We start from the raw sequence: 25,253 nt of genomic DNA, 5'->3' as shown, positions 1-25,253 counted from the left end.
GCATTCATGTCGAACTCTGAGCTCAAAAACTGCATGAATTTATGTAAACTCTGTTATCTCACTTTTTAGATTAGAATCAATCTAAACATCATGGCATAGACAGAGAACACAGGGGGCCAACACCTTCAACATATTGTCTAGCTATCACCATTGTTAACAGCTAACCCAAGATTGCAACTTTTAGAAAAAGGTTTTGTGATTTACACATGAAAGAAATGAAACTATCACTGTATTCTAACAGATGAAAGGCTTAACAGACAATCAATTTTTCAAAGTATAATTTCAGTTACATCACACTGTAAATTTTTGCTATAAATTCGAGCCCTCCACTATCACCTGATGAAGGAGCGTCGCTCCGAAAGCTAGTGTGCTTTCAATTAAACCTGTTGGACTACAGCCTGGTGTTGTGTGATTTTTAACAATGACCATGAAGTAATTGTTGATTGGTTTTTATGACAATTTGGTTTACTGATGACCTTCAGTGAAGGAAATCTGCTGTCCTTACCTGGTCTGGCCTACATGTGACGCCAAGCACACGGAAATGTGCTTACCTCTTAACCACTCTGAACAGTTAGGGATGGGCAATAAATGCTGGCCTGGTCAGTGACACCCATATCCCATCAATGAATTAAATGGGAAAACATGGAGTTTTTGTGGCACAGTGGAAAGTGTGCCTACCAGAAGGTCTGTGTTTGAGTTGCACATGCTCCAGAGGTATGTAATAACATATTAATCAAGAGATTCAGAACAAAAGTGGGTTAATTAATTTTTTTGTACAGTTCATCATGAACTAATTGGTTGTCAAAACAAAAGATTCTGTTTTTATGACGTTCAAATATAACTTTTAGAAGTTGCATGGTTTTGCTTGGTATTGAAGAGGTTTGAATGGAACTTATAAGAATGAATTGTGAGACAAATTTTGAAAGGTGGATTGACAAAGGAAGCAAAGAGCTAGCTGTTTATTACGTTGCAAGCATTGAGCTGAAGAGAACTCGATGAGTTGATAGGTTATGCAAACATTTTACATACAAGTCCTGACTTGAACTGTTCTTGCTCAATTATCTTGTAATACCGTGCAAGTAATATGTGCAATCTTACACTTCTGAACCTTGCACAATTTTCAGAGATCTTTTCACAAGCAGTCTGGCTTTCTCCATTGCAACAGCCAAGGTAGCAAAATTGGCTAACGCTTGGAATGGGTGTGGGGATCACAGTAAGCAATTAACTGGTGCCCATTCTTCTGTTAGCAATGGCGCATTAAAGTTTTTGTTGTTTGCTGCTTTGCCACAACTGAACACATCATCAGGAGGCTGAAACTCCAAGTGGCTAGTGCTACATAAAGGTAGACTTTATTTCTGAAGGGAGAGATACATTGTGGCTGCAAGAAAGCATAAGAAGGTTATTTCAAATCTGTGAACCAAAGCCAATCACTTCTACTTTTCTCTATCCCTTTTTAAATTTCTTTTTATTCTCTGAGACCTCTCCTGTTTCCATACCTCCTGGTTTTTATTCTCTCTCAAATACTTTGCCTTTCCAAATCCCTTCAGTACTTGTTGACCTTTCTACCCTCCAACTGCGACCCATTTCTGGAAGCATTCTAATACAAGCTTTGAAATGAATGAAAAGTAGTCTCCACCAACCAGGCCACTACCTGTAAATCACTAAATTGTTTAGCAATTTTAAACTTAGTTCCAAAATGTAAACAATTTCACCAGCAGCCAGAAGAAATCATGCAGCAACTAGTCTTAATGTCATTCACGACTGTTTTATGTAGCATTGATGGGTGTGCCTTGTATACTGTTGACCAGCTATTTAGCTGTATGAAGCTAACACAAGTGTAGAGTGAACTGTGTTAGAAAATGGGAGCAAGAGTGTCAAATATTCCTGCTCTATAGTCATTAATTTCATATGTCCAAAGCTCTTTACCAAGATAACAATCAGCACACTTCCCTTTAGAATCTCAAATGTTATTTTCTAGCATTGGATGACCATATTGTCCCTAAGGAAATAGATGCTACAGAGTCCAAGTTCTGTCCAAAGTGTTAATAATAATTTTCTCGTAACCAATCAATACTTAGTACTGATTAATAATAAGCAATCTTTATAATTTAATCTCTTGGTTGATAAACACAATCATATTTTGTGATATCACAATTCTGTGGAAATGCGGAGAGAAGCATCTCACAGGCCATACCAGCACATGGAGAAGATAAGCTTCAAAGACTCATCAGAACACCAGTAGCTCAGGATGTCAAATCAGGTTGAATAAACAATTGAAGCCTTATGGAACAATCTAGATCTACTGTCAATCTAAACAATCTTTTCTATACTGCATCCAATGAAAGTACATCCCTCTTTTAATATGGAGACAAAAACTGCATAATAGTCCAGTTGGGAGAAAGTGAGGACTGCAGATGCTGGAGTACCAGAGTTGAAAAATGTAGTGATGGAAAAACACAGCAGGCTAGGCAGCATTTGAGGAGCAGGAGAATCGACGTTTCGGGAATAAGCCCTTCTTCAGGAATGAGGCTGGTGTGCCAAGCGGGCTGAGATAAAAGGTAGCGGAGAGGGAATTTGAGGGAGGGGTGCTGGGAATACGATAGGTGGAAGGAGGTGAGGGTGATAGGCCGGAGAGGGGATGGGGGGCAGAGAGGTCAGGAAGAAGATTGCAGGTCAAGAGGGCGGTGCTGAATCTGAGGGTTGGGACTGAGATAAGGTGGGGGGAAGGAAATGAGGAAGCTGGAGAAATCTACATTTGTCCCATGTGGTTGGAGAGTTCCAAGGTGGAAAATGAGGCACTCTTCCTCCAGGCGTCGTGTGGCCAGGGTCTGGCGATGGAGGAGGCCAAGGACTTGCATATCCTTGGTGGAATGGGAGGGGGAGTTAAAGTGTTCAGCCACGGGGCGGTTGGGTTGGTTGGTGCGGGTGTCCCAGAGGTGTTCCCTGAAACGTTCCACAAGTAGGCGGCTTGTCTCTCCAATGTAGAGGAGACCACATCAGGTGCAGCGGATACAGTAAATGATGTGTGTGGAGGTGCAGGTGAATTTGCGACGGATATAGAAAGATCCATTGGGGCCGAGGACGGAGGTGAGGGGGGAGGTGTGGGAGCAGGTTTTGCACTTCTTGCGGTTGCAAGGGAAGGTGCCGGGAGTGGAGGTTGGGTTGGTGGGGGGTGTGGACCTGACGAGGGAGTCGCGGAGGGAGTGGTCTCTCCTGAATGCTGATAGAGGTAGAGAGGGAAATATATTCCTGGTGGTGGGGTCTGTCTGGAGGTGGCGCAGAAAGGGACTGATCCCTTCAAAAAATTCATTCTCCGTCATTTCCCCTGCAACCGCAAGAAGTGCAAAACTTGCGCCCACACCTCCCCCCTCACCTCCCTCCAAGGCCCCAAGGGATCCTTCTATATCCGTCGCAAATTCACCTGCACCTCCACACACATCATTCACTGTATCCACTGCACCCGATGTGATCTCCTCTTCTTTGGGGAGACAGGCCGCCTACTTGCGGAACGTTTCGGGGAACACCTCTGGGACACCCGCACCAACCAACCCAACCACCCCGTGGCACAACACTTTAACTCCCCCTCCCACTCCACCAATGACATGCAGGTCCTTGGCCTCCTCCGTCGCCAGAACGTAACAACACGATGGTTGGAGGAAGAGCGCCTCATCTTCTGCCTGGGACCCCTCCAACCACAAGGGATGAACTCAGATTTCTCCAGTTTCCTCATTTCCCCTTCCCCCACCTTGTCTCAGTCGATTCCCTCAAACTCAGCACCGCCCTCCTAACCTGCAATCTTCTTTCAGACCTCTCCGCTCCCATCCCACTCCGGCCTATCACCCTCACCTTGACCTCCTTCCACCTATCACATCTCCATCGCCCCTCCCCCAAGTCCCTCCTCCCTACCTTTTATCTTAGCCTGCTGGACACACTTTCCTCATTCCTGATGAAGGGCTTGTGCCCGAAACGTCGAATTTCCTGTTCCTTGGATGCTGCCTGACCTACTGCGCTTTTCCAACAACACATTTTCAGCTCATATATGACCATCCAAAATAGGAGGGAGCAGGAATGAGTCAGTTGACCATTTGAGTCTGCTTCATATTTCAGATCTGAGTTCATTTGGGAAGACACAAGCAATCTCCCTGAGGTAACAGTGGCTGACGGACCTGAACTAAAGGGAATTTATATTTGCCAGGAATTGGTGTTGGAGAGACTGTTAGGTCTGAAGATTAATAAGTCCCCGGAGCCTGATGGTCTACATCCCAGGGTACTGAAGGAGGTGGCTCGAGAAATCGTGGATGCGTTGGTGATTATTTCCAGAGTTCGATAGAATCAGGATCAGTTCCTGCGGATTGGAGGGTGGCTAATGTTATTCCACTTTTTAAGAAAGGTGGGAGAAAGAAAGCAGGAAATTACAGACAAGTTAGTCTGAACTCAGTGGAGGGAAAGATGCTGGAGTCTATTATAAAGGATGAAATCACATTTGGATAGTAGTAACAGGATAGGTCAGAGTCAGCATGGATTTATGAAGGGGAAATCATGCTTGACTAATCTTCTTGAATTTTTTGAGGATGTAACTCTGAAGATGGACGAGGGAGATCCAGTAGATGTAGTGTACCTGGACTTTCAGAAAGCTTTTGATAAAGTCCCACATAGGATGTTAGTGAGCAAATTTAGAGAGCATGGTATTGGGGGCAAAGTACTAACTTGGATTGAAAGTTGGTTTGCTGATAGGAAACAAAGAGTAGTGATAAACGGCTCCATTTCGGAATGGCAGGCAGTGACCAGTGGGGTACTGCAGGGATTAGTACTGGGACTGCAGCTTTTTACAATATATGTTAATGATATAGAAGATGGTATTAGTAACAACATTAGCAAATTTGCTGATGATACTAAGCTGGGTGGCAGGGTGAAATGTGATGAGGATGTTAGGAGATTACAGGGTGACCTGGACAAGTTAGGTGAGTGGTCAGATGCATGGCAGATGCAGTTTAATGTGGATAAATGTATGGTTATCCACTTTGGTAGCAAGAACAGGAAGGCAGATTACTACCTAAATGGAATCAATTTAGGTAAAGGGGCAGTACAGAGCGATCTGGGTGTTCTTGTTTACCAGTCAATGAAGGTAAACATGCAGGTACAGCAGGTAGTGAAGAAGGCTAATACCATGCTGGCCTTCATAACAAGAGGGATTGAGTATAGAAGCAAAGAGGTTCTTCTGCAGCTATACAGGGCCCCGGTGAGACCACACCTGGAGTACTATGCGCAGTTCTGGTCTCCAAATTTGAGGAAAGACATTCTGGCTATTGAGAGAGTGCAGCGTAGCTTCACGAGGTCAATTCCTGGAATGGCAGGACTACCTTATGCTGAAAGACTGGAGCGACTGGGCTTATATACCCTTGAGTTTAGAAGACTGAGAGGGGATATGATTGAGGCATATAAGATTATTAAAGGATTGGACACTCTGGAGGCAGGAAACATGTTTCCGCTGATGGGTGAGTGCCGAACCAGAGGACACAGCTTAAAAATACAGGGTAGACTATTTAGGACAGAGATGAGGAGAAAGTTCTTCACCCATAGAGTGGTGGCTGTGTGGAATGCTCTGCCCCAGAGGGCAGCAGAGGTCCAGTCTCTGGATTCATTTAAGAAAGAGTTGGATAGAGCTCTCAAGGATTGTGGAATCAAGGGTTATGGAGATAAGGCAGGAACAGGATACTGATTAAGGATGATCAGCCATGATCATATTGAATGGTGGTGCAGGCTCGAAGGGCAGAATGGCCTATTCCTGCACCCAATGTCTATTGTCTATTAAATTAAAGCATGGATTCATGAGAAAAAGAAGTGGGGAGAGAGGAGGAGGAATACAGTAAACAGTGGTGGAGATGAAGCCCAGAGAGTGACAGAAAAATAATTGGGCGGACAAAGGAATGTGTAAAGGTGATCTTGAGATAATCAATAGCTGCTAATGGGACCATGAGTGGCTGACAGTGGGCTTTTTATGGGAGCAGCCTATGTGATGACAAGGTCGGGTATGTAGGGGTTGGGGTATAGACATGGGAGAAAGTGCTCAGACACTAAAATTATTGAATTTGATATTGAGGCCTGAACACTTTTGGATCCCAAGCAGAAAATGTGGTGCTGTTCTACCAGCTCGTATTGGAGTACTGCAGCATGCCTGAGACAGAGATGCTGGCTAGGGAGCACTGCAGTGTGTTTAACTGGCAGACAACACGAAGCTCAGGGTAATTTTTTTGATAGCACATCAGTGTTTTGCAAAACGGCCACCCAGCCTGCGTTTTGTCTATTTAAAGTAGAGTCGACCACATTGTGAGCAGCGAATACCATAGACTAGATGAGTAAAAACAGAGACTTGAGTAGATGTGCACAAATCTTTGAAAGCAGGAGGCAAGTTAAGAAGTATTTTAAAAGATATACTAGATTATTAACTTTATAATTAGGAATATGAGTACCAAAGCAAGAAAATTATGCTGAATCTTTATATGGAAGAAATTTATTCAAATGGTACCAAGATTCAAATACTTGTTACGTTGAGAGGCCAAGAAAGTTAGGGGAAGAATTGACAGGTATTCAAAATCATGAATAGTTTTGGTAAATACATGGATACTTCGCAAGAAAATGTTAGGTAGGTTAATACCTGGCTTAACACCATGTTTAGTCAGTGTAACAGATTTGTACATCATAACTGGCCCCCCGCCAACCATCTCCTTCAACCTGACCCAACAAACTACACACACCCTGGCAATTCAGCTCCACCATTCCAATCACCCAGGCAAGATCATAAGACACAGGAGCAGACATTAGGCCATTTGGCTCAGTAGGTCTGCTCTGCCACTCAATCATGGTTTCTTAACCCTATTCTCTCTGTAACCTTTGAAACCCTTAACAATCAAGAAACTACCTATCTCTGTCTTAAATATACTCAATCACCTGGCCTTCACAGCCTTCTGCTGCAATGAGTTCCAAAGGTTCATCACTCTCTGGCTGAAGAAGCTTCTCTTTATTTCTGTCTGCTTCCTTGACCCAACTACCCACTGAACCTGAGTACATCTTAACTCAACTACCCAGCCGACTCAAGCACACCTCCAGCCCAACTACGCACTCAACCTGATTACCAACTCAAACAATCACACACTTGAACCGACTACTCCACCCAACCCAACTGCACACCTATACTGACAGCCTACCAATCCAACCACCTAACCCAACCCAATGCCCATTCGATCTTCAAACTCCTCCTGACACGAATGCCCCAACCACCTGAACTACCTACTCAACTCACTACCCCTTAAACAGAGTACCCTTGACTCGATTGCCAACTCCGTCAATCCATTTATTCACTCATTCATCTATTCATTAAAAGACTGAAGCTTTTACAAATTAACCTCAATATGGCAGGGAGCAGCATAAAAAGTGGGTGTGTCTTCCTTTGTCATCCACTCTCCTGTACCTACTGGACCTGGAGAACTGTTTCAGTAGGGATTAGAAGTCCTTGCTGAAAACTGATAATTTCAGCAAGCTGCAGCAAACTTCATAGGTGGCTGTTGACTAGATCTGGGTCATTGTGAATCGACACAAGATAGCAGAAATGGCAAGCATTCTTAAAGCAATTAATTAAGACTCTTTTTAAAATTACAATATAATAGGATATTTTAGTTTGACAGTTTAACTTTTTTCCACCTTTTGCTAACCTTTTCAGTGGACAGTGGATGTATTTGAGTTAGGAAGATAAGAGTGCTTACTTCTTTATTTACTTGGCAGAAGGGAAGGAGGCTGAAATAACTGCACAGAGGCCTGTATTCCATCACCAAGTCATCCTTTATTTACACTTGGAAACTCCTTGACTCTGATCCAGCTTCCTCAGAGCCAGCTCTCAAGGCTGGATGTTTGAAACACCTGCTTTTATCTGTTAGCCAGGGCTCCATAATTGGACCAAATTAACAGCCCTCATCAGGGAACTCATATTCGATGAGGTCCAGTTGAATGACCTTCTTACAATCACTACATTTGGGTTAGTGGTGCTGGAAGATTAAAGCCAGCACCTTGATGAAGGACTTTTGCCCGAAACGTTGATTTCGCTGCTCCTTAGATGCTGCCTGAACTGCTGTGCTCTTCCAGCACCACTAATCCAGAATATGGTTTCCAGCATCTGCAGTAATTGTTTTTACCTTGTTGATTACAATCACTACATCCCTCCTCCTCTGAGTCTGAGGACATAGGCTGGTTCTTTTCCTTGTAGCTCCTCCAGGGGTGAGGTTCCTCTGATTCTGACTTGGATATGGACAGTGTGTAGCACACAGTAGCCTCCCTCTTGCACTCTGAACACCTCTGAAGAAATTCATCCTGTTCTTCAGGTGGCTAAGGCATCAAAGACATGTCGTTAGCCATGTCCTTCTCAGGTTCCAAAGTTTCTTCAATGCTTATCTGAGGGGAGAGATCAGGGGTTCTGCCAGCCTTTCTGATTCTTCTGAGGAGCCAGGCATGTTTTGCTCCTGCTCAGTTTGGAGTTTGCAGCTTTGGTATGGCCCACATGCTTGTTCAGGACTGTAGCACCAACCCAAACTTTCTATGTCACTAAGAACTGACCTCGAGTGGACCATGCCTGTTACTAATGCAGGGCTATTCCCATGGTTCCTATACAAAAGTTAATTACCAATCTCTCTCGCTTAATGGAGTCTTGTGTCTGGCACCGATGTTCCTGATGCCATTTCACTTTAGGAAATATTCAAATTCTGTGCTGGCAAATGATGGGTCATTATCTGTGACTAACACTTCCGGGGGAGTCCATGTATTAGAAAAGATGCATGCAGGTTTTGTATTATCCTCCCCATATTTGACAATGAACTCCATGCACATCTAACCACTTTCAGTGACTGCTTATGAGACCTATGCTCCAATACAGACATGAGAGCGAAGGCACCTCTCATTGCCCTCCCTTTATCTTCCAATTGGTGTACCTCGGCTTTGTCGACTCTTTAGCCCAAGTAGGTCACTTGAGGTGCCTGAACACATATTATTCTGTTCCAAGGCATAACCCCACCTGGGAAGAATGTTTATGGACTGTGTCCAAGTTCTCCAAGTGCTCCTTATTGGTCTTCCCTGTCATTAGCACAGTCTAGATAAATGGCAAACTGGGGGAAACCTTCCAAAATGTTTTCAATCATCTCTGAAAAATTGCACAGGCTGATGATACCCCAAATGGCAATCTCATATATTGGCACAAACTCTTTTGGGAACTAATTGTAGCATACTTCTGGGATTGCTCATCAAACCACGATTACAAGTCCAGCTTCATGAAGAACAAGAACAACCCCACCCCCCCACGCCAGCTTTGCATATAAATCCTTAATGTGAACGATTGAGTATTTATCTAGCTGCGAAAAGTGGTTTGCCATTTGTTTAAAATTCCCACAAAGATGAATCGACCCATTGGGCTTCACAATCCATATGACTGATGCTGTCCATTCTGCAAACTGGACTGGTTTGATGATTCCTTTCCAGCTTCTGATTTTTGCCGCTACTTTTACCCGTTCAGGTTAATTTCATTGGGTGGACCTTTCAGAATTGTGGAATTGCTTCCTGGTCAACATGCAAGATGACCTTGGCTCCTTGGATAGACGCTAGACCATCATGAAAAATATCCAGGTATTTAATTAGACTTCATTCAGGCAGTCATTTTCTAATCAAAAAATGTTGAGCCAATCCAGCTGAATCTTTCTCAACTAATTTTGCTCCATCAAGCTTGGGCTCAAGTCTTTTACTACAATTAGTAATAATTTAACCAGCTCCTTCTCATAAGATACTAGAATCAAAGTTATGCCCTTAATTTGTAAAGGTTCCCTGGTATAGGTTAGAGACAAAACTATAGGTTCTCAGACTAGCCAAGGTCTTGTGCAAACTTAAGGGTTGGAACCTTGAGCGAATTTTGTTAAAGATTGGTTCTGCAATCACTGAAATGGCTGCACTGGTATTAACTTCCATTAGAAGTGGGTGACCATTTTGATTGGTTCTGATTTGGATGTTGCTAAGCAATTTAATTGTTCCAAGTCAGATAGAGGTCGTCTTTCCAAGCATGCACTCTCCTGGATAAAGGCCTATGAATTCTCTTACTCAATTTAGATCTAGTGGGACTCTTTTATTGTCTCACACCAGCAGCAATTACAATGGCCTAATGGCCCAGATCCTTAAGAAAATCTTAATCATTTGGCCAAGGCTTACCTTGTTTTGGGGTTTTGCTGTGGGCTGACCTAAGTCCCCCAGGTAAAAGTGAGGACTGCAGATGCTGGAGATCAGAGTCTAGATTAGAATGGTGCTGGAAAAGCACAGCAGGTTAGGCAGCATCTGAGGAGTAGGAAAATCAATGTTTCAGGCAAAAGCCCTTCATCAGGAATTCCTCGGATGCTGCCTAACCTGCTGTGCTTTTCCAGCACCACTCTAATCTAGACTAAGTTTCCCTGCGCAGGATTTATCCTGGTGTTCGCCAAGATCATTTGGGCTGACTAGGATGTCCTGAATTGGTTTACCCTGAAACTTGCTGCATTTTCCAATGATAAAGCCACTTGTAGTGCCTGTTTGAAGTCCAGTTTGACTTCAGTTAGTAGGTGCTTTTGCATGGTTACATAATTAATCCCAGATACCAAATTGTCACTCAAGATCTCATTGAGAGTTAAACCAAAGTCACAAACCATGTTTCTTATCCATTTCCATAACCCCTTACAGCCACTCAAAAAATACAGTTCTAAATCATGCTAACCCTAATACCCTAGCCATACTTATGGACCCTGATAGCCTTGAGGCCAGCTTAGTAAAAACACAAACCTCTCATCCACCTCCATGGCTCCTTATGCCTCGCAACAAATGTGGTGCCAAATCAAGCCAACCCATCCCCCGGCTCTTAATAGCCCTTATGCCACTTTAGGTGTCCACCATGCTGAGATGAAATCAAATAGAGTTCTAAATATGGAGTACTTACTTCACTACACAAAAAAAAACTTGCATTGATGGAAAACTGCCCAATGCATTTAATTCCCACTAACTTTCTAGTTTGTTATGAAAAAAAACAAACATTTGTATGTATAAACCTACATCAAAAACAGCTAATCTTTTAGTGACAGTGAAGCTGTAAATATATAAATTGTCATTGTAATGAGGATTGTGAAAAGCAGTCAAGCATTATTAATACTACGTTGATAGCACTTAGAACTGTGTCAACAAACTGCTGAAAAAATGTTACAACACTATATTTGTACTCTCGCAGACATAACCAGGCAGATTTTTTTACATTTTCAAAGAGCTGATGTCTGAACTCAGGGCCAAGTCTAAATACTCTGTTGAGTTCTGGATTGCCTCACATGTGAGCCATGTGACATCCATTCACCATTTTAGACATACTACAGAACTTCAAGGAAGGGTTCAGAAAAGATTTACAAGGATGTTGCCAGGATTGGAGCATTTGACCTACAAGGAGAGGTTGAATAGGCTGGATATTTTTTTCCCTGGAGCATCAGAAGCTAAGGGGTGACTTAACAGAGGTTTATAAAATCCTAAGGGACATGGATAGGGTGAATAGCCAAGGTCTTTTTTTTCCCGGGTTAGGGGAGTCCAACACTATTGGTTTAAGGTGAGAGGGAAACTTTTTCACAAGATGGTAGTGCATGTATGAATGAGCTACCAGCGGAGGTGGTGGAGATGGATACAATTACAACATTTAAAAGGTATCTGGATGGGGATATGAAGGGTTTAGAGGGATATGGGCCAAACGCTGGCAAATGTACTAGACCGGTTTAGGATATCTGGTCAACAAAGATGAGTTGGACAGAAAGGTCTGTTTTTGTGCTGTGTAACTCTATGACTCCATAAAACCAAGGCTGTGGAGGAAGTATCTTTCATAGGGCTGTGAATTTTTGGCAATCTCTTCTCTTGGGAATACTCAGCTGAAGATTATATTTAATACTAGCTGGTGCAATAGATTTTTGTGTATAAGGTTTGGGATAGTTCAGCAATGTAAAGTTCATGGTAAGTGTTCAGCTACTTTTGTAGTAAACAGGAGAGTACGTTTGACCATATGGTCTACACACTTATTTCTTATATTTGTGTGAAACCAAATGCTGCATTTAATACATTGAATATCTTGGGCTTTTTAATATACATTGGAATAGAAGATGAACATTTAGCCCCTCAATCATCATGCCATTTAATTAGATTTCTACCTGAACTCAATTTACTTACCTCGCTCCAAATTCTGGACATTTTCACTTCACGAGTAATCTATCTTCATATTAGATTTTCAATTTATCTAGTCTCAAAGCTGTGAGAAAGAATGTTTCAGATTTTCGTGACCATTATGAAGAAATGCTTCTTGACTTTGCTTCGTTCTAATTGGACTTGTTCTGAACTATCTCCACAGAGGAACCATTTTTTATTTAGCCTACAAATCTTTTAATCACCTTAAATCTCACTTAGATCATCTTTTAATCTTCTATAGGCAGGGACGCTGGAGCCTAGTTTTTACTGTCCTCATAATTTAACCCTTTCAAGGCCATGTATCATTCTGGAGAATATGTGTGCACCTTGTTCCCCTTCTCCCTGACATCTCTGTCCCAAAGTCCACTCTCATTTCTCACCTTATGTGATACAATCAGTACTCTTGACAGACATAACTCATGTTCCTTTGCATTTCAGCCCCCTTTGGATACATTACAATTTGTATCTGTCCATTGTAGCTTTTAATGAGCTCTGTACACGGACTTCTAAATCTCTTTGCTCCTCCGCAGGACCTGGGTTCTTACCATTAAGCATCCTTCGGTCTGTAATTGATGACCTCATATTTCACCACTGAATTCTGCTTGTTGCAGTTTTTTTTAAAAAATGTGCACTCATTCAGGTCATGCTCCTTCGTAACTTTCATTGATGCTACTTGTGCCATCTAATGTAAAGTTTGTCATTAAACATATATCTGTGGCTCTTTATTCCTTCCATACTTGTTGCAGAATTGTATTAAACTGGTAGTAAGATGTGTAATTCTACTCAAATAAAAGCAAAAAAACGGCAGATGTTGGAAATCGGAAACAAAGAAGCGTCATTCCAGACCCGAAACATTAGTTCTATTTATCTTCGTAAAAGCTGCCAGATTTGTTGAGTTTCTCCAGCATTCTCTGTTTAGGTAGTTTTATTAATTTTTTTCAGGGTAAGAGGTGAAAAAAATCCATACGATTGCAAAAGCAGCACGAGAAGCTTGCTATTATTGAAATGATACCACATCTAAACTGAGTATTCATTGCCTGCCAGATTATCATTCTCTATGTGCCATGTTTAGCTTTAACACTTTACATTAAAATTATGTTGCAGGCCTTGTTTCACGTTTGGCTGCGGTAAAAGAACGGTAATCTTGAATTACTTTTTTGCTTATGTGATATTTCTCAGACAAACAGCAGTTGTTAATCATTTTTGCCATTGGGGGAAGTCAAAGGGGATACGAAATCACATGATGAACAGCCATTTTGTGAATATATTTGCTCAAGGGAAGGGGCTTTAGACGTCGACAGTTTAAAAAAAACTTGTGGCAAAACACCTTTAAAATATTTAAACGTGTCTATGTGGACCATGTCTCTATATTTTCATACAAACTGCTTACGGAGTGTTTAAAATCCTAAACAGAACATTTCGAAGATTTTTTTTTCAAACTAACCATAGCGGAAAAATGATGTCACATCAGCAGATTTTTCAATTGGCTTACTGAAAGCCAAGACACGAGTTCCATTGCGCTTCTTATGTTTTAAGATCGGATTAAACTGAAGTTTTATTTAATTTTAATTCTCCAATTGGCAAGCGGATTTGTCCTTTGTCCGTGCTAATATTTTGACATTCTCAAAAAAATAAATTTTCTCTAGCGAAGATTGCGCATTTTCCACATCGGTGCGATGCTCGGCAGCCAATTGGTCGATTGAGGTGCCAGTCGTTTTAAGGTACCGCCTTCCCACTGTATCCGATTGGTCGGTACTACCCCCCGATGCTGAAAACCGTTTGGTCGATTAAGCCGCCCACCGCCTGTTACGGTAGACAATTGGAGAGAACCCGCGTCAATCATGCACGCCCCCATGATCCGAGTCCTTATTGGCCCAAAGGTGCATCAATTGTCGCCCCACCTTCCAGGAATGCGCGAGGCGACTTCATAAACCGCTGCATCCCAGAGCCGCTCTCAGTCGCTTAGGAAACATCTCCAATCAGGAATTGTGCGTGTTTCTAATTGCGAATTTCAAGCTTTTTATTTCGAAAAATCTAAAGTGTAACATATAAAAATATATATTTTAGTTTATAAGCAAGTTGTACAAGCCATATATTTTGTGTATCAAGAAAATAAATAAAACAAAAACTAACAATGGTGGATGCCGATGGAACTGGGTGCCCTGTCACAAAGGCAATACCTACTGCCTGCGGTAAAGAAGTGGTTATAAACGGTATTACTGGGCATATAGACGGTGTTATACAGGACGGAAAATGTGTGAAAACTGCTAGGTCCCCTGAGGAGAGGGAGGCGATGCTGACCGGCGATGTGAAGCCGATCCAGACGCGCCTTTACTGGAACCGGTTCGTCATTCTGGTCGTGTTCAGCCTGTACTCCATGGTGAACGCCTTCCAGTGGATCCAGTACAGCATTATCGCCAACATCTTCTGCCATTTTTACCAAGTCTCCTACGAGCAGATCGACTGGCTCTCGGTGGTCTACATGCTCGTCTACGTCCCCCTCATTTTCCCCGCCGCCTGGCTGCTCGACAAGAAGGGCTTGCGGACTGTGGCGCTGCTGGGCTCCGGCCTCAACTGCATCGGAGCCTGGATTAAGATCGCCAGCGTGAGGCAGGACCTGTTCGGAGTGACCATGTTCGCCCAGACGGTCTGCTCCATCGCTCAGATTTTCATCCTTGGCCTGCCCTCTCGAGTAGCATCAGTGTGGTTCGGGCCCAAGGAGGTGTCCACAGCGTGTGCCACCGCCGTCCTGGGCAATCAGGTAAGGAGCATCGGGGATGGGGTTGGGGGGGGGAGGGGGCTGGGTCTGAATTTGGGGAGGGGGTGGTGGTGGTGTTTGGGTTTTGGGGTGCTCCAGGGGCCGCAGAGGGGCGTGAGCGGGAGGCGCTCCGTCTCCTTCGTCCTTTCCCGCCGCTGCAGAGGTGTGCCCCGCCCGTTGGCGGATTCGGCGCCACTTGGCACGTTGCCGCTGCCTTCCCGTTCTCCGTCCCTCTACCCCCCGGGGGGAGGGGAGGAGGAGGTGGTGTGGGTGGGGTGGGGGTTACCGAGTGCTCCGGAAAACACGCTTCCCCAGGGTCTGCAGCCGGCTCGGTTATTGTTGCCGTTTCCTCTCGCCGTGACCCGATCGCGGTTGAACACCGACCACCTCGAATCCCCCCCCGCCTCTTGCCCCACCAAACCGTCAAAAGCACGTAGTTCTGGAGCTCCCGTTAAAACACCGCCCGACCCCCGTGAAGGAAATTGGCGGCCTTGAGTTTTTTTTTGTATTCGCAAATGTTCGAATTTGCCTTTACCTTGGATTCAGTTGCATTCCCTTTCCGGCCACGATGCCAGCTCCTCCGACAGCTCTAGTTCTAGATAACGTATAAATAAAGCATTTTTTTCCTGCATTTAAAGAAAAGCATATTTACTCCGCTTCGAGCTGGGGCACGTAGCTCAGTCAAGCGCATGCACTTCATCAATGTGAATTTCATCACGTAGTGATTCAAGCAGGAAACCTTCAAAAATGGCAGTTACAGTTAGGGGAACTTGGCAGAAGAAAATGGTGTCCTGTCTTGCAATACACTTTTTATAAGTTTGTAACTGGTATCTCATTCCATCGTTCGTTACACGTGACAAAGAAATCACTGAAGACATCGGAAATGTTGCGCAAGACAGCCCCTTTTTTCCCCCTTGAAAAGTATCATTATGGTGAACTGCAGCCTAACCTTTTGGCATCAGGCAGTCTGAAATTGGCAGCTCTTGTGGCACGAGTTGTGTACCCTTTCTTTGAGGAAGTGCGGTTCCTGAAACGCTGGTTTTAATTTATTGGAGCCAGTTTGTTCAGTGAAAATTCTTTCCTCTGTTTCAATGGTTGATGATCTGAGTCTGTGTAATAACCCTTGACTTGATCTTTTTGATTTTTCTTTGATTTTTCCAGATCTCATCCTCTTATCTACACTTTGAAATTATGGCATGGTTGGTGGATGTTATTTTTGAGTGGTTGGTGAATACACTATATTGGCTGAAGCCCTCCCCATGCCATTGGGCAGTGGCAGCTTTGTCATCTTGCAATGCCCTCTTTAGTGTTCTTAGCAAAGGAGACCATTTCAGTTCAGGCCTTTTATTTCCTGACTTCCAACTCCCATCCCCCTTTTTACCCCCATATTACTTCTGAAAACTGGGGGCTTAATCCGTCACTAAGTATTTGGTATCTGCTATTCGTTTGAGATGCCATTTTTGTTACTATTTATGTATGCTTTAACATGTCTTCTATTTTCTCTTAAAAATTTTGAACAATAAAAACTTTCTGTGAAAGGACAATTCCAGAACATTTCTGTGCAGTTTTGCTGAACATAAATACCTTTTAAAAACAAAACCTCAAGGAAAGGCAACAAGGATTTCCATCATTTTTCCAGCTGATACAGATGTTGATCAGTCCTCTCGGATTGAAGGAGAAAATGGATTCAGACGATTTGAGTTTTCTGATTGCTTCAGACATAACAGACAGGACTAACAAGTATGCCATTCTGTTTTTAATATTACAGTATCAGAAAAAGGTGAGGCAAACTGTATGAAACTTGTGAGCAGACTTTGTGCTGAAGAAACAAAATGTTTAGCCAGCTAGACAAACTGAGTGAGGCACTAGGCATGTATCTTTTTAATGTTCATGAATTAGAACATGCATGAGAATTCTCAAATGCAGTATCATCACAACATACTGAGTATAGACTGAACGTTTGGAACTTCTGACTTGCAAACTTCAGGCATTGAACAAACATGCCATCATAACATCCATAAACAGAAAGTCTTATGACCGTGTATATATAGAGTTCCCAGGAACAAAATAGCAGCGTCTTCAAATGATCCCAATTGTAATACGCAAAGGATCCTTTCCTTTCAAAGGTAAAATCAGATCATTGCGCATTAACCAAAATGGATTTGCAGTTTCCCGTCGTTGTAAACCATGGGACAGTCCTGTAAGGAAGACGGAATCCAAGAATTTAGAAGATGTACTAAACAACACAGCTAGAGGGCGATAATCACTTCACCCAGACCCTAATGCAACATAAATGATGAATGTGATGCTGTAATCTATCCAGATCATTGATGATTGAAATGAACATGCTGTTTATAACTGTGCAAAAAATGATAGACACCGGGGTAAGTGCAAGCTTATTCAACAAGCGTGCCGATAACAAACCAGCATTAGAATCTGATGGTGTCCAGCTTCAAAAGAATGATACATCTCAAGTGGAGCCACAGTTTTTGAAACTTGACCTCCTCGCAATACTTTAAAATTAGCTCCCAAACGCAGGTAGATGGTCTTTTTTGCAAAGGTTATGAACAACGCAATAATGGAATTCCTTCAGCAACATTTCAAATGCTATTCTTCATACTTTATTGGCATACCTGGATATCAGTGCTTCATGCAACCCAAGTGAGGTAAGAAGCTAACTGGAAATAGTTGAATGATTGTGCCAGATTTACACCTGATTTTGTCACAATCACCCAGTCCATTACAGGAATTAGCAAGAAAAGGTGTTAGTTCAGTCTAGGAGCTGAAATTTTTTCAGATACTACAGAACCAAATTGTTAGATTACAGTGACAGCATATCTACAGTTGACTGCATGTTATGATAGAGGCAAATCTAGTCAGACGAGAAGCTGTTCATTTTCGTCCACAGATTTCTGTAGGTTACAGCTGATATGGATTATTTGGTCTTTGCTAATCTTTTGAACGGCATTTATTTAAAAATAGAATATGAAGCAGTGATCAGCACATGGGAGTTCAACACTTTTTTATATAGCATTCAGGAACTTAACTGAATCCTGGTCCCCATCACTGGGTTTCAACATGTAGGTGTTCAATATGGATGAGGTGCACTGATCAGAAGAGGATCTATTCAGTTGTTTCAGTATGTGCTCTCTGAATTTAATTGTTGTGCACCTCACACTGCCTGTGCATTCATCATAGGTCTACTTAGGTATTTGTGCATTCCTGTTTCAGTATTCTACATTTCAGTCATTCTTTCCTACTAGGTATTCATTTATGTTTTTGATGTTATAACTACCTTCAGTTAGCTATAATAGATTGTCTCTTCATTTTTGCATGAGTGTTTTGCGCAAGTGAGGTGAGATTGGATCATTATATATAATGAAATATCGGAAGTATCAGAAGTGACCTTTAGGTCTTTGCAGAAACTTGGAAGACATCCTCCTTTTATATCTATATCAAAATTCAATACCTTCAGCAAAAGCTAATTTTAGTTTGAAATATGCTGTAGTTTGAGAGAGCAGGATCTTGGAGTAATGATTCAATTCTAGAATTGGGTGTGCATTTGTCACTATTCAAACTGCAGTCCAGTTGATTTAACAAATGTTTGTTAGTGAGTGTTATTTTTGTTTGGGTTACTGATATCAGTTGAGAATATTTTTAAGATTTGATTAATTGAGGTCGTATGTTGATAGCATGTACTTAGCACCTCCACCATGTCCAGTTCTGCAAAGGCGAGTGTATCTCCACTTCCACTTTTGTCACATTTCAATCTTGATACATTAGAAATTAAGCCCCAGTGTTTGAGGAGTCTTCATAAAAGATTGTCAACCTGTATCTAAAGCAACAATAAATGTGGAAACTTTGCATACTTTAAAAAGAATGCACAAATTACTGATTGTTACAAGGAAATAAATTCTAACTACAAATAAAATGATTCATTGGCACAAATTCTACTTGTTAAAACTCTAACCCATTTATAAACCTCTCCCTTATGCATGCGCGCACACCCATAGAGATGGAAAAAAATTCTTGGGTTTTGTGGGCATAATCTGGGAGAGCAGTTCATTGTCCTCTTAACAGGACCTGCTGAGATAATTCTTGTGCTGATCGAATTGCTGCTTCTTACTGCACTTCTTGCAGGAGATACAGGTGGCTGGTTCGCACCTATAAATTGACTTAATTGAAAATCAAAGCTAAGAGCAACTGCAGAAGAAATAATAAACTGGCTTTCTTAAAGTGGCATTGACTGCAGAGAGCTCCTGAGCTAGTAGCTTCTCTCTGTTTTGCTCAAGGTAACAAGCTATTTAAAATGACTCGTAGTTAGCAGGCAGAAGACCTTCATGGATAACTGGTTACTAGTCCGCAGACTAATCAGTTGCTCATTGCTAATTGAATCTCTGTATTCACACGCTTTTGCACCAGCTTACCTGCAAGCTACACTTATGACACTGCTGGTTTCAGTAATGGTTGGTTATTGCTTTCAAAACTGCAATAATCTGTCAGTCCTTGATTTTTTTAAAACAGTTCTCATTTCAATCCAAAATAGATATACAGAAAAATATGAAGACATGATCTTTACATGCTCAACTGTTTAACTGGGTTGATGGAACTCACTCACTCACAGACTGAGCATGCTGTGATGTTGCTTTTAGTTGGAAAGGGAAAATGGACACCTTGAGTAGAGATTTGATTTTGAGAATATTAACATTGTTTTGATTACTGAGCCGGTAATCCAAAGCTCATTCAAATTCAAAGATGGTAGCTTGAGTCGTTGTTAAATTCAGTTTCTTACATAGATCTGCAATAAGAAGTTAGTGTCAACACTGGTGATGTGAAATTCCTGAATATACTTGAAAGATAACTGTCCTATTCTGCTTTCTGTGACTCAACTAGTCCTGTGTTAACTCGGTTTTGAGACGACCTAGTGAGACGCTCAACTATCCCAATTGCTGTAATAAAATTAAGAGTGCGTGGAACATCTGGCATCAACTCCTAGGTATCTGATTCACGCACCACATAGCATGTCTAGTCAACTCCTAAAAACACTATTGGTTTGGTGCTTGGCCAGAATTGGGACAATTATTCATAGACATGCCATGCAACAGTTTGGCAGTTCTCATAGAATAACATGTTTTGACTAGTCCCCAGATTTTTATCTTTATCCCTGGGAATGTCCTTTCCCTCTAGAGGAAGCTGAACAGTGCTGTAGTGAAGAAGAAGTGAACCTGGGTGTTCTCTGCATGATTTCAAAATCTATGAAGCCCCTCAAAATCAGCTCAAATCTGGACAAGGAACACAATAAGAACTGTGGATGCTGGAAATCTGAAACAAAAACAAACCACTGGAGATCTGGCCTTTTTCTGTAGAGAGAAAAACTGAGTTAGCGTTTCAAGTTCAGTGACCTTTCAGGACTGGATGGGTTCTGACAAAGGGTTACTGGACTCCACATTAACTTTGGCAACATCTGTAGAGAGAAAAGCGAGAGTTGCTGAGTTTCTCCAATGCTTTGTTTTTGTTCAGTGCCATCTCATGTTATTGCCTACAACGCTCTTAGCTAAGTACTACTTCCAAATTGTATTCAAAATTGAGAAGCATTGAGGTATCAAATGCTGAAAAGGTACTGAATTTAGGGTTGTTAATGTCCAAGATCAAGAATAGCTTAGCAGCAACACTCGAGCTCTGAATGTCATAGCTGGAGTTGGTTAGTATACTTGATCACCTCCATCGCCATCAAGTCAGGAGGCCAAATGTGGTTTGTGAGGATCTGAGAAGATTGTGACATGAGTGGAACCAGGCACACTGCATATTTTATTATTGAAGTACGTTTCTGAAGTACAAGACTGCAAACTAAAAAGTGACCCTTAGTCTAGGTTCTGCTGAAAGAGAAGCAATCCTCGTGAACCTTTGAACTGCTTCCAGTGCATTTACATCAGTACCCCAGATGTGGTATAGACACTGCCTTCTATAACTTGAGGTACAACCTCCTACTTTTGGATTCAGTTTTCACAATGCGAGCATTCTATTTTCGTTCCTAATGACTTGCTGTACCTGCATAATACATTTCTGCAAATCTTGTGTTACACATCCAGATCCCTCTATTTTGGAGCTCTGCAATCTCTTGAGGTTGAGATAATATGTTACATTTTTATTCTTCCTATCAAAATGAACACTTTCAGATTTTCCTGTGTTATAACTCAAAGTTGCCAGATCTCTATTTGTTGTCATCTTTTCCCCAACATATTTTCTGACCTATCTTTGTCGTCCAGCAAATTTAGCTGACGTGCATGGTGGCTGAGTGGTTAGCACTGCTGCCTCTCGTTGCCAGTGACCCGGGTTCAATTCCCACCTCAGGCAACTGTGTGGAGTTTGCACATTCTCCCCATGTCTTCGTGGGTTCCGTGCGTGTGCTCCGGTTTCCTCCCACAGTCCAAAGATGTGCAAGTTAGGTGAATTGGCCATGCTAAATTGCCCGTAGTGTTAGGTGCATTAGTTAGGAGTGAACATAGGGGAATGGGTCAGGGTGGGTTGCTGTTTGGAGGCTCGATGTGGACTTGTTGGGCCGAAGGGCCAGTTTCCACACTCTGGTGAATCTAATCATACCTTTTGGTTCTGTCATCCGACTTATATAAAATTCTGAAGTTAAGACTGTGACCCTGATCATTGAAACACATCACTTGTAATGTTTAGTCAACCAGAAAATGACTATGCCTATGCTCATCCTTCTTGGACAGTAAATTATCTGTTCATACCACTGCATTACTCTGTACGCTATAAACATGTTTTCTGCAAGTACCTTAATGTATCTCTTCAAATATCTCCTGGAAATCCGAAACCAGTTCATTTACTCAACATCATTCAGGTCAGATATCCTTTTAACTGCACATCCATAAACCCAAATTATCGAAGTTTATTAGTGCACCCTCATATCAATTTGTATGGGGAATCTGCAATTTAAACACATTCAAAACACACCAAGTAATCTGGCTTATTGTTGCTGGCCGTTGTGCTTCAATTAGAATGTATATGTGTATATGTATAGATTATTATATCTGTGTATGTATAAATTAATAGTTTCTCATTATAAATGGCCTGTACTTCATTCTAGAGGTTTTTAAAACCCATTTACAATTGTGCAAACTGGTCAATGCACTTTTCTAAAAGAAAAAATCCAATTTTGTTTACTCTCTGTTTTGGGATTGACATGCAAGGGATCAAAACACAGTTGTTAGAATTTGTAACACTGGGAAACCATAAATGTGGCCAATTAAAATATATTTTTGTTTATAAAATGAGGCTTCAATTAACCCTTAAAGAACAAATAATCAAGTTAAATTCACTCAACGGGCATTGCCTTCCCAAATGTTTCAGAAGAATTTTTTTCCCCAAAGTAAAATAATACCTCCTTTTTCTCGTACCCGAACTGAGGGGAATAAAAAAAAATCAGCTTGTTCGGGCGAAGATAAAATGAACATAGATGTGAAAAGAGGGTGATAGTACATATTAGAAAATAAATTGCAACCTAGGAGCAATGTGCCGATGTCTCTGCCAGATGTGCATTTTTCCTTCTCCCAAAAATGAATAACGAGCCTATGGATTCTGCTGATCTGTAGTTGAGTGAGGTGATCTCACTGTTAATGACAGACAAAAATGTGACATGCATTTCCTCTAATCATTGGAATTTTGGCAGTCTAGATCTTTCCTTCCTTAGGATATTGGAAGATTACTTTTAATGTTAATATGGTCCAGTACCCAGCCACTGTCACAATCTACTCAGCTGTGGGAACTTTGTGCCCAGGCTCAAATGCCTTCGTAGACTTGCCCACTGCAGCTCTAATCACTGACTCTTTCAGTTGAGTGTTTTAGCAGCAGAAATCTCAATAGATTTCTGCTTCCAGAAGAAGTTTTCCTAATATAATTTTTCCCTGCTTTTTAGGGCATTTGAAGGTAAATTGTCTCTATTTTGAATCTATTCTATATATAAAGTACTTCGCCAAAGGGACTTCATAATTTTCTGTCCTCCTTCTTGAGGGCAATTAGAGGTTGCCATTAAATACTAACCTTTGAGAAACATTATATCCCATAAAGAAGATATGCAGCTAGGTACTTGTAGGCTAGTTCTGAAGTTGTTTAACAGTAACTGAGTTAATCCACAAGTACCACTTGTCTTCTGGTATCCTGCTGAAGCAGCTATCATTTAGTAGGCCTTTAAGGTAATTGGCAATGGGTAGCTCAACTGAGAACAATTTGATAAAGGGGTCAGTGCTGATATCCTTGCGGTTTTCATCAGTTGTTCAGGAATATGGCTACCGTACTTTGATCTGGAGAACCACAATATCTTTGTCTTGGGCACATATGGCAATGAAAGGAGATTAAGTGCCTCAATCAGTGCTCAATTATTTTATACATTTGCGCATTATCTTCCTGTTTTCATTTCCAAATTTGTCTGTACCACAGTTTCCTTTTGTGTCTTGCTCATGTGGTAGCCTTTTGAAATGTTTCACTGTGGAGTAGTGGCACTTGTGGTGTTACCCATTATTTCAATTTTCAATTGTAACAGTAATGCAAAAGGTTGCTAATAATTTAAGCTACTTGGGAGGTTCACTTTTGGTTGGGGTAATGACCGAATATGGAATAATACTGAATATTGGCTCTGGCCTCATGATTAGACATGTTTTGAAAGGATGCTTGGGGGCAGGTGGAATACCAATAAATCAAAGGCCACAGGCTTAGCAAAGCTATACTTCAAATAGATCTGGGCTGTGTTATTGTTTATGTGCATTTATAATGGTGTCCTGTTAGTCATTGGTTTTGTTTTCACGTAAAGCTTAGTAATTCAAAGCCAGGCTATGATAAATTTCCTGATGCTGCAGTATCTCCCACCATCTCAATGGAATGTATTTGTTGGAGTGCAAGGTACATTCTATAGATGGAAATATATTCTGCCGTGAGATCTTACAGCCTAATGGTCTTAACATAAAATTCACCAGCTTCAAAATCTCCCCACCCCTAACCTCATACCATGTCCAGCCTTCCCCCTCCTCCCCACCTCCTTGAATGGACCTAACTTGTCCATCTTCCTCATCTATCCGCTCCACCCTTCCCTCTGACCAATCACAATAATCCCCTACCTGCATCCACAATTGCCATCCCACCTACATCTTTCTGCCCTCCCCAGCCCCACCCCTCCCTTTATTTATTTCTCAGCACCTCACCCCACATCTTGATAAAGGGTACCAACCCGAAACGTCTATGTTCCTGCTCCAATGCTGCTTGACCTGCTGTGCGTTTCCAGCTCCACATTTTATCAGCAAGGAAAGATAAGTGTTGTGCAGGTAGCCCCTTCGTGACCAAAAGTCCTCATCTTTTAAAGCTCTGTAATTAATTTGCATCTAGACTATAGGTTATCTGGGTTCAAGTGCAGAGCGAGCTCCATGGCAATGTATGCACCTTAATCTTAATCTGCCAAACTCCAATTCAGAACATCCTCATTTCCTCAATCTTTGAGGCAAGCATTTCCAGTTAGGAAGTGAAGATTTATAGGGTAGGTGAGAATGTATGTTTTGAACCCACAATCGGATCAAATGTCATCTCATTAAATGGTGGTGCAGGCTGGAGGGGCTGACTGGCATATTCCTGCTCCCAAGTCTTATGTTTGTACATAAATCAAAAGAGTTTTGAGCTTTGAAATACTACCCAGGCTGTTGAATGATTATCCCTACTTAATATAAATTGCAATTATTTCAGTACACCAAATGTCATGCTTTCATATTTGTTTTGTTTCTTTATTTCACAGTTGGGTGTGGCTTTTGGATTTCTTTTACCTCCAATTTTGGTGCCTAATACTAAAGACGATCTTAACCTAATGGCAAGAAATATAAGTATATTGTTCTATGGAACAGCAACAGTAGCCACAGTGCTCTTCTTCATGGTTGTAGCAGGTAAGTTTATTTTGTTTTAAGAAATGTGAATTCTAATTGTATTCATGGCTGGTATGTGAAAGCATGCATCCACAGGATTTTGCATACAAATAAAATGGACCAGAGCGTAGAAACACTAATTTTTTCACACTGAAAACAAACATTAGAGTCAGCACTTAACTGCATTAGTTAATAGACTTTACTTGGCATAACACTCTAAAATCATGCAATTTCTTAACAAACCTTAATTCAGCAAACTTGACTTGGCAACATAGAAGTTAACCATGGCAGTTGGTCAGTTCGGACAGCATTTGGTA

At 41.7% G+C, this 25,253-nt stretch overlaps 1 protein-coding gene and 1 long non-coding RNA gene across 6 annotated transcripts in view; one reads left to right on the top strand and one right to left on the bottom strand.

Moving 5' to 3' along the window:
* Positions 1-1,302: 1,302 nt before the first annotated feature.
* LOC132819756 (uncharacterized) lies at positions 1,303-15,844 on the bottom strand. The gene is made up of 3 exons (XR_009645117.1): positions 15,555-15,844; positions 12,807-14,295; positions 1,303-1,378 (listed from the first exon to the last, which is right to left on the bottom strand). It is a non-coding gene; the product is annotated as an uncharacterized LOC132819756 (long non-coding RNA).
* The window catches only part of flvcr1 (FLVCR choline and heme transporter 1), a 36,020-nt gene continuing 24,976 nt past the window's right edge, over positions 14,210-25,253 (top strand). For 4 of the 5 annotated variants that reach the window (XR_009645116.1, XR_009645114.1, XR_009645115.1 and 1 more), the window contains exons 1-2: positions 14,210-15,022; positions 24,813-24,957. Coding sequence is in view for 2 of the 5 variants with exons in the window: in XM_060831479.1 (XP_060687462.1) it covers positions 14,396-15,022; positions 24,813-24,957 (772 nt within the window). In the remaining 3 variants the exon portion in view is untranslated. The remainder of the gene's footprint in view (positions 15,023-24,812; positions 24,958-25,253) is intronic. The other variant, XM_060831478.1, reaches the window with a different exon arrangement.

Source organism: Hemiscyllium ocellatum, chromosome 10, assembly GCF_020745735.1.
Source record: "Hemiscyllium ocellatum isolate sHemOce1 chromosome 10, sHemOce1.pat.X.cur, whole genome shotgun sequence".
NCBI lineage: Eukaryota > Metazoa > Chordata > Chondrichthyes > Orectolobiformes > Hemiscylliidae > Hemiscyllium > Hemiscyllium ocellatum.
This window is presented reverse-complemented; position numbering and strand designations above follow the sequence as displayed.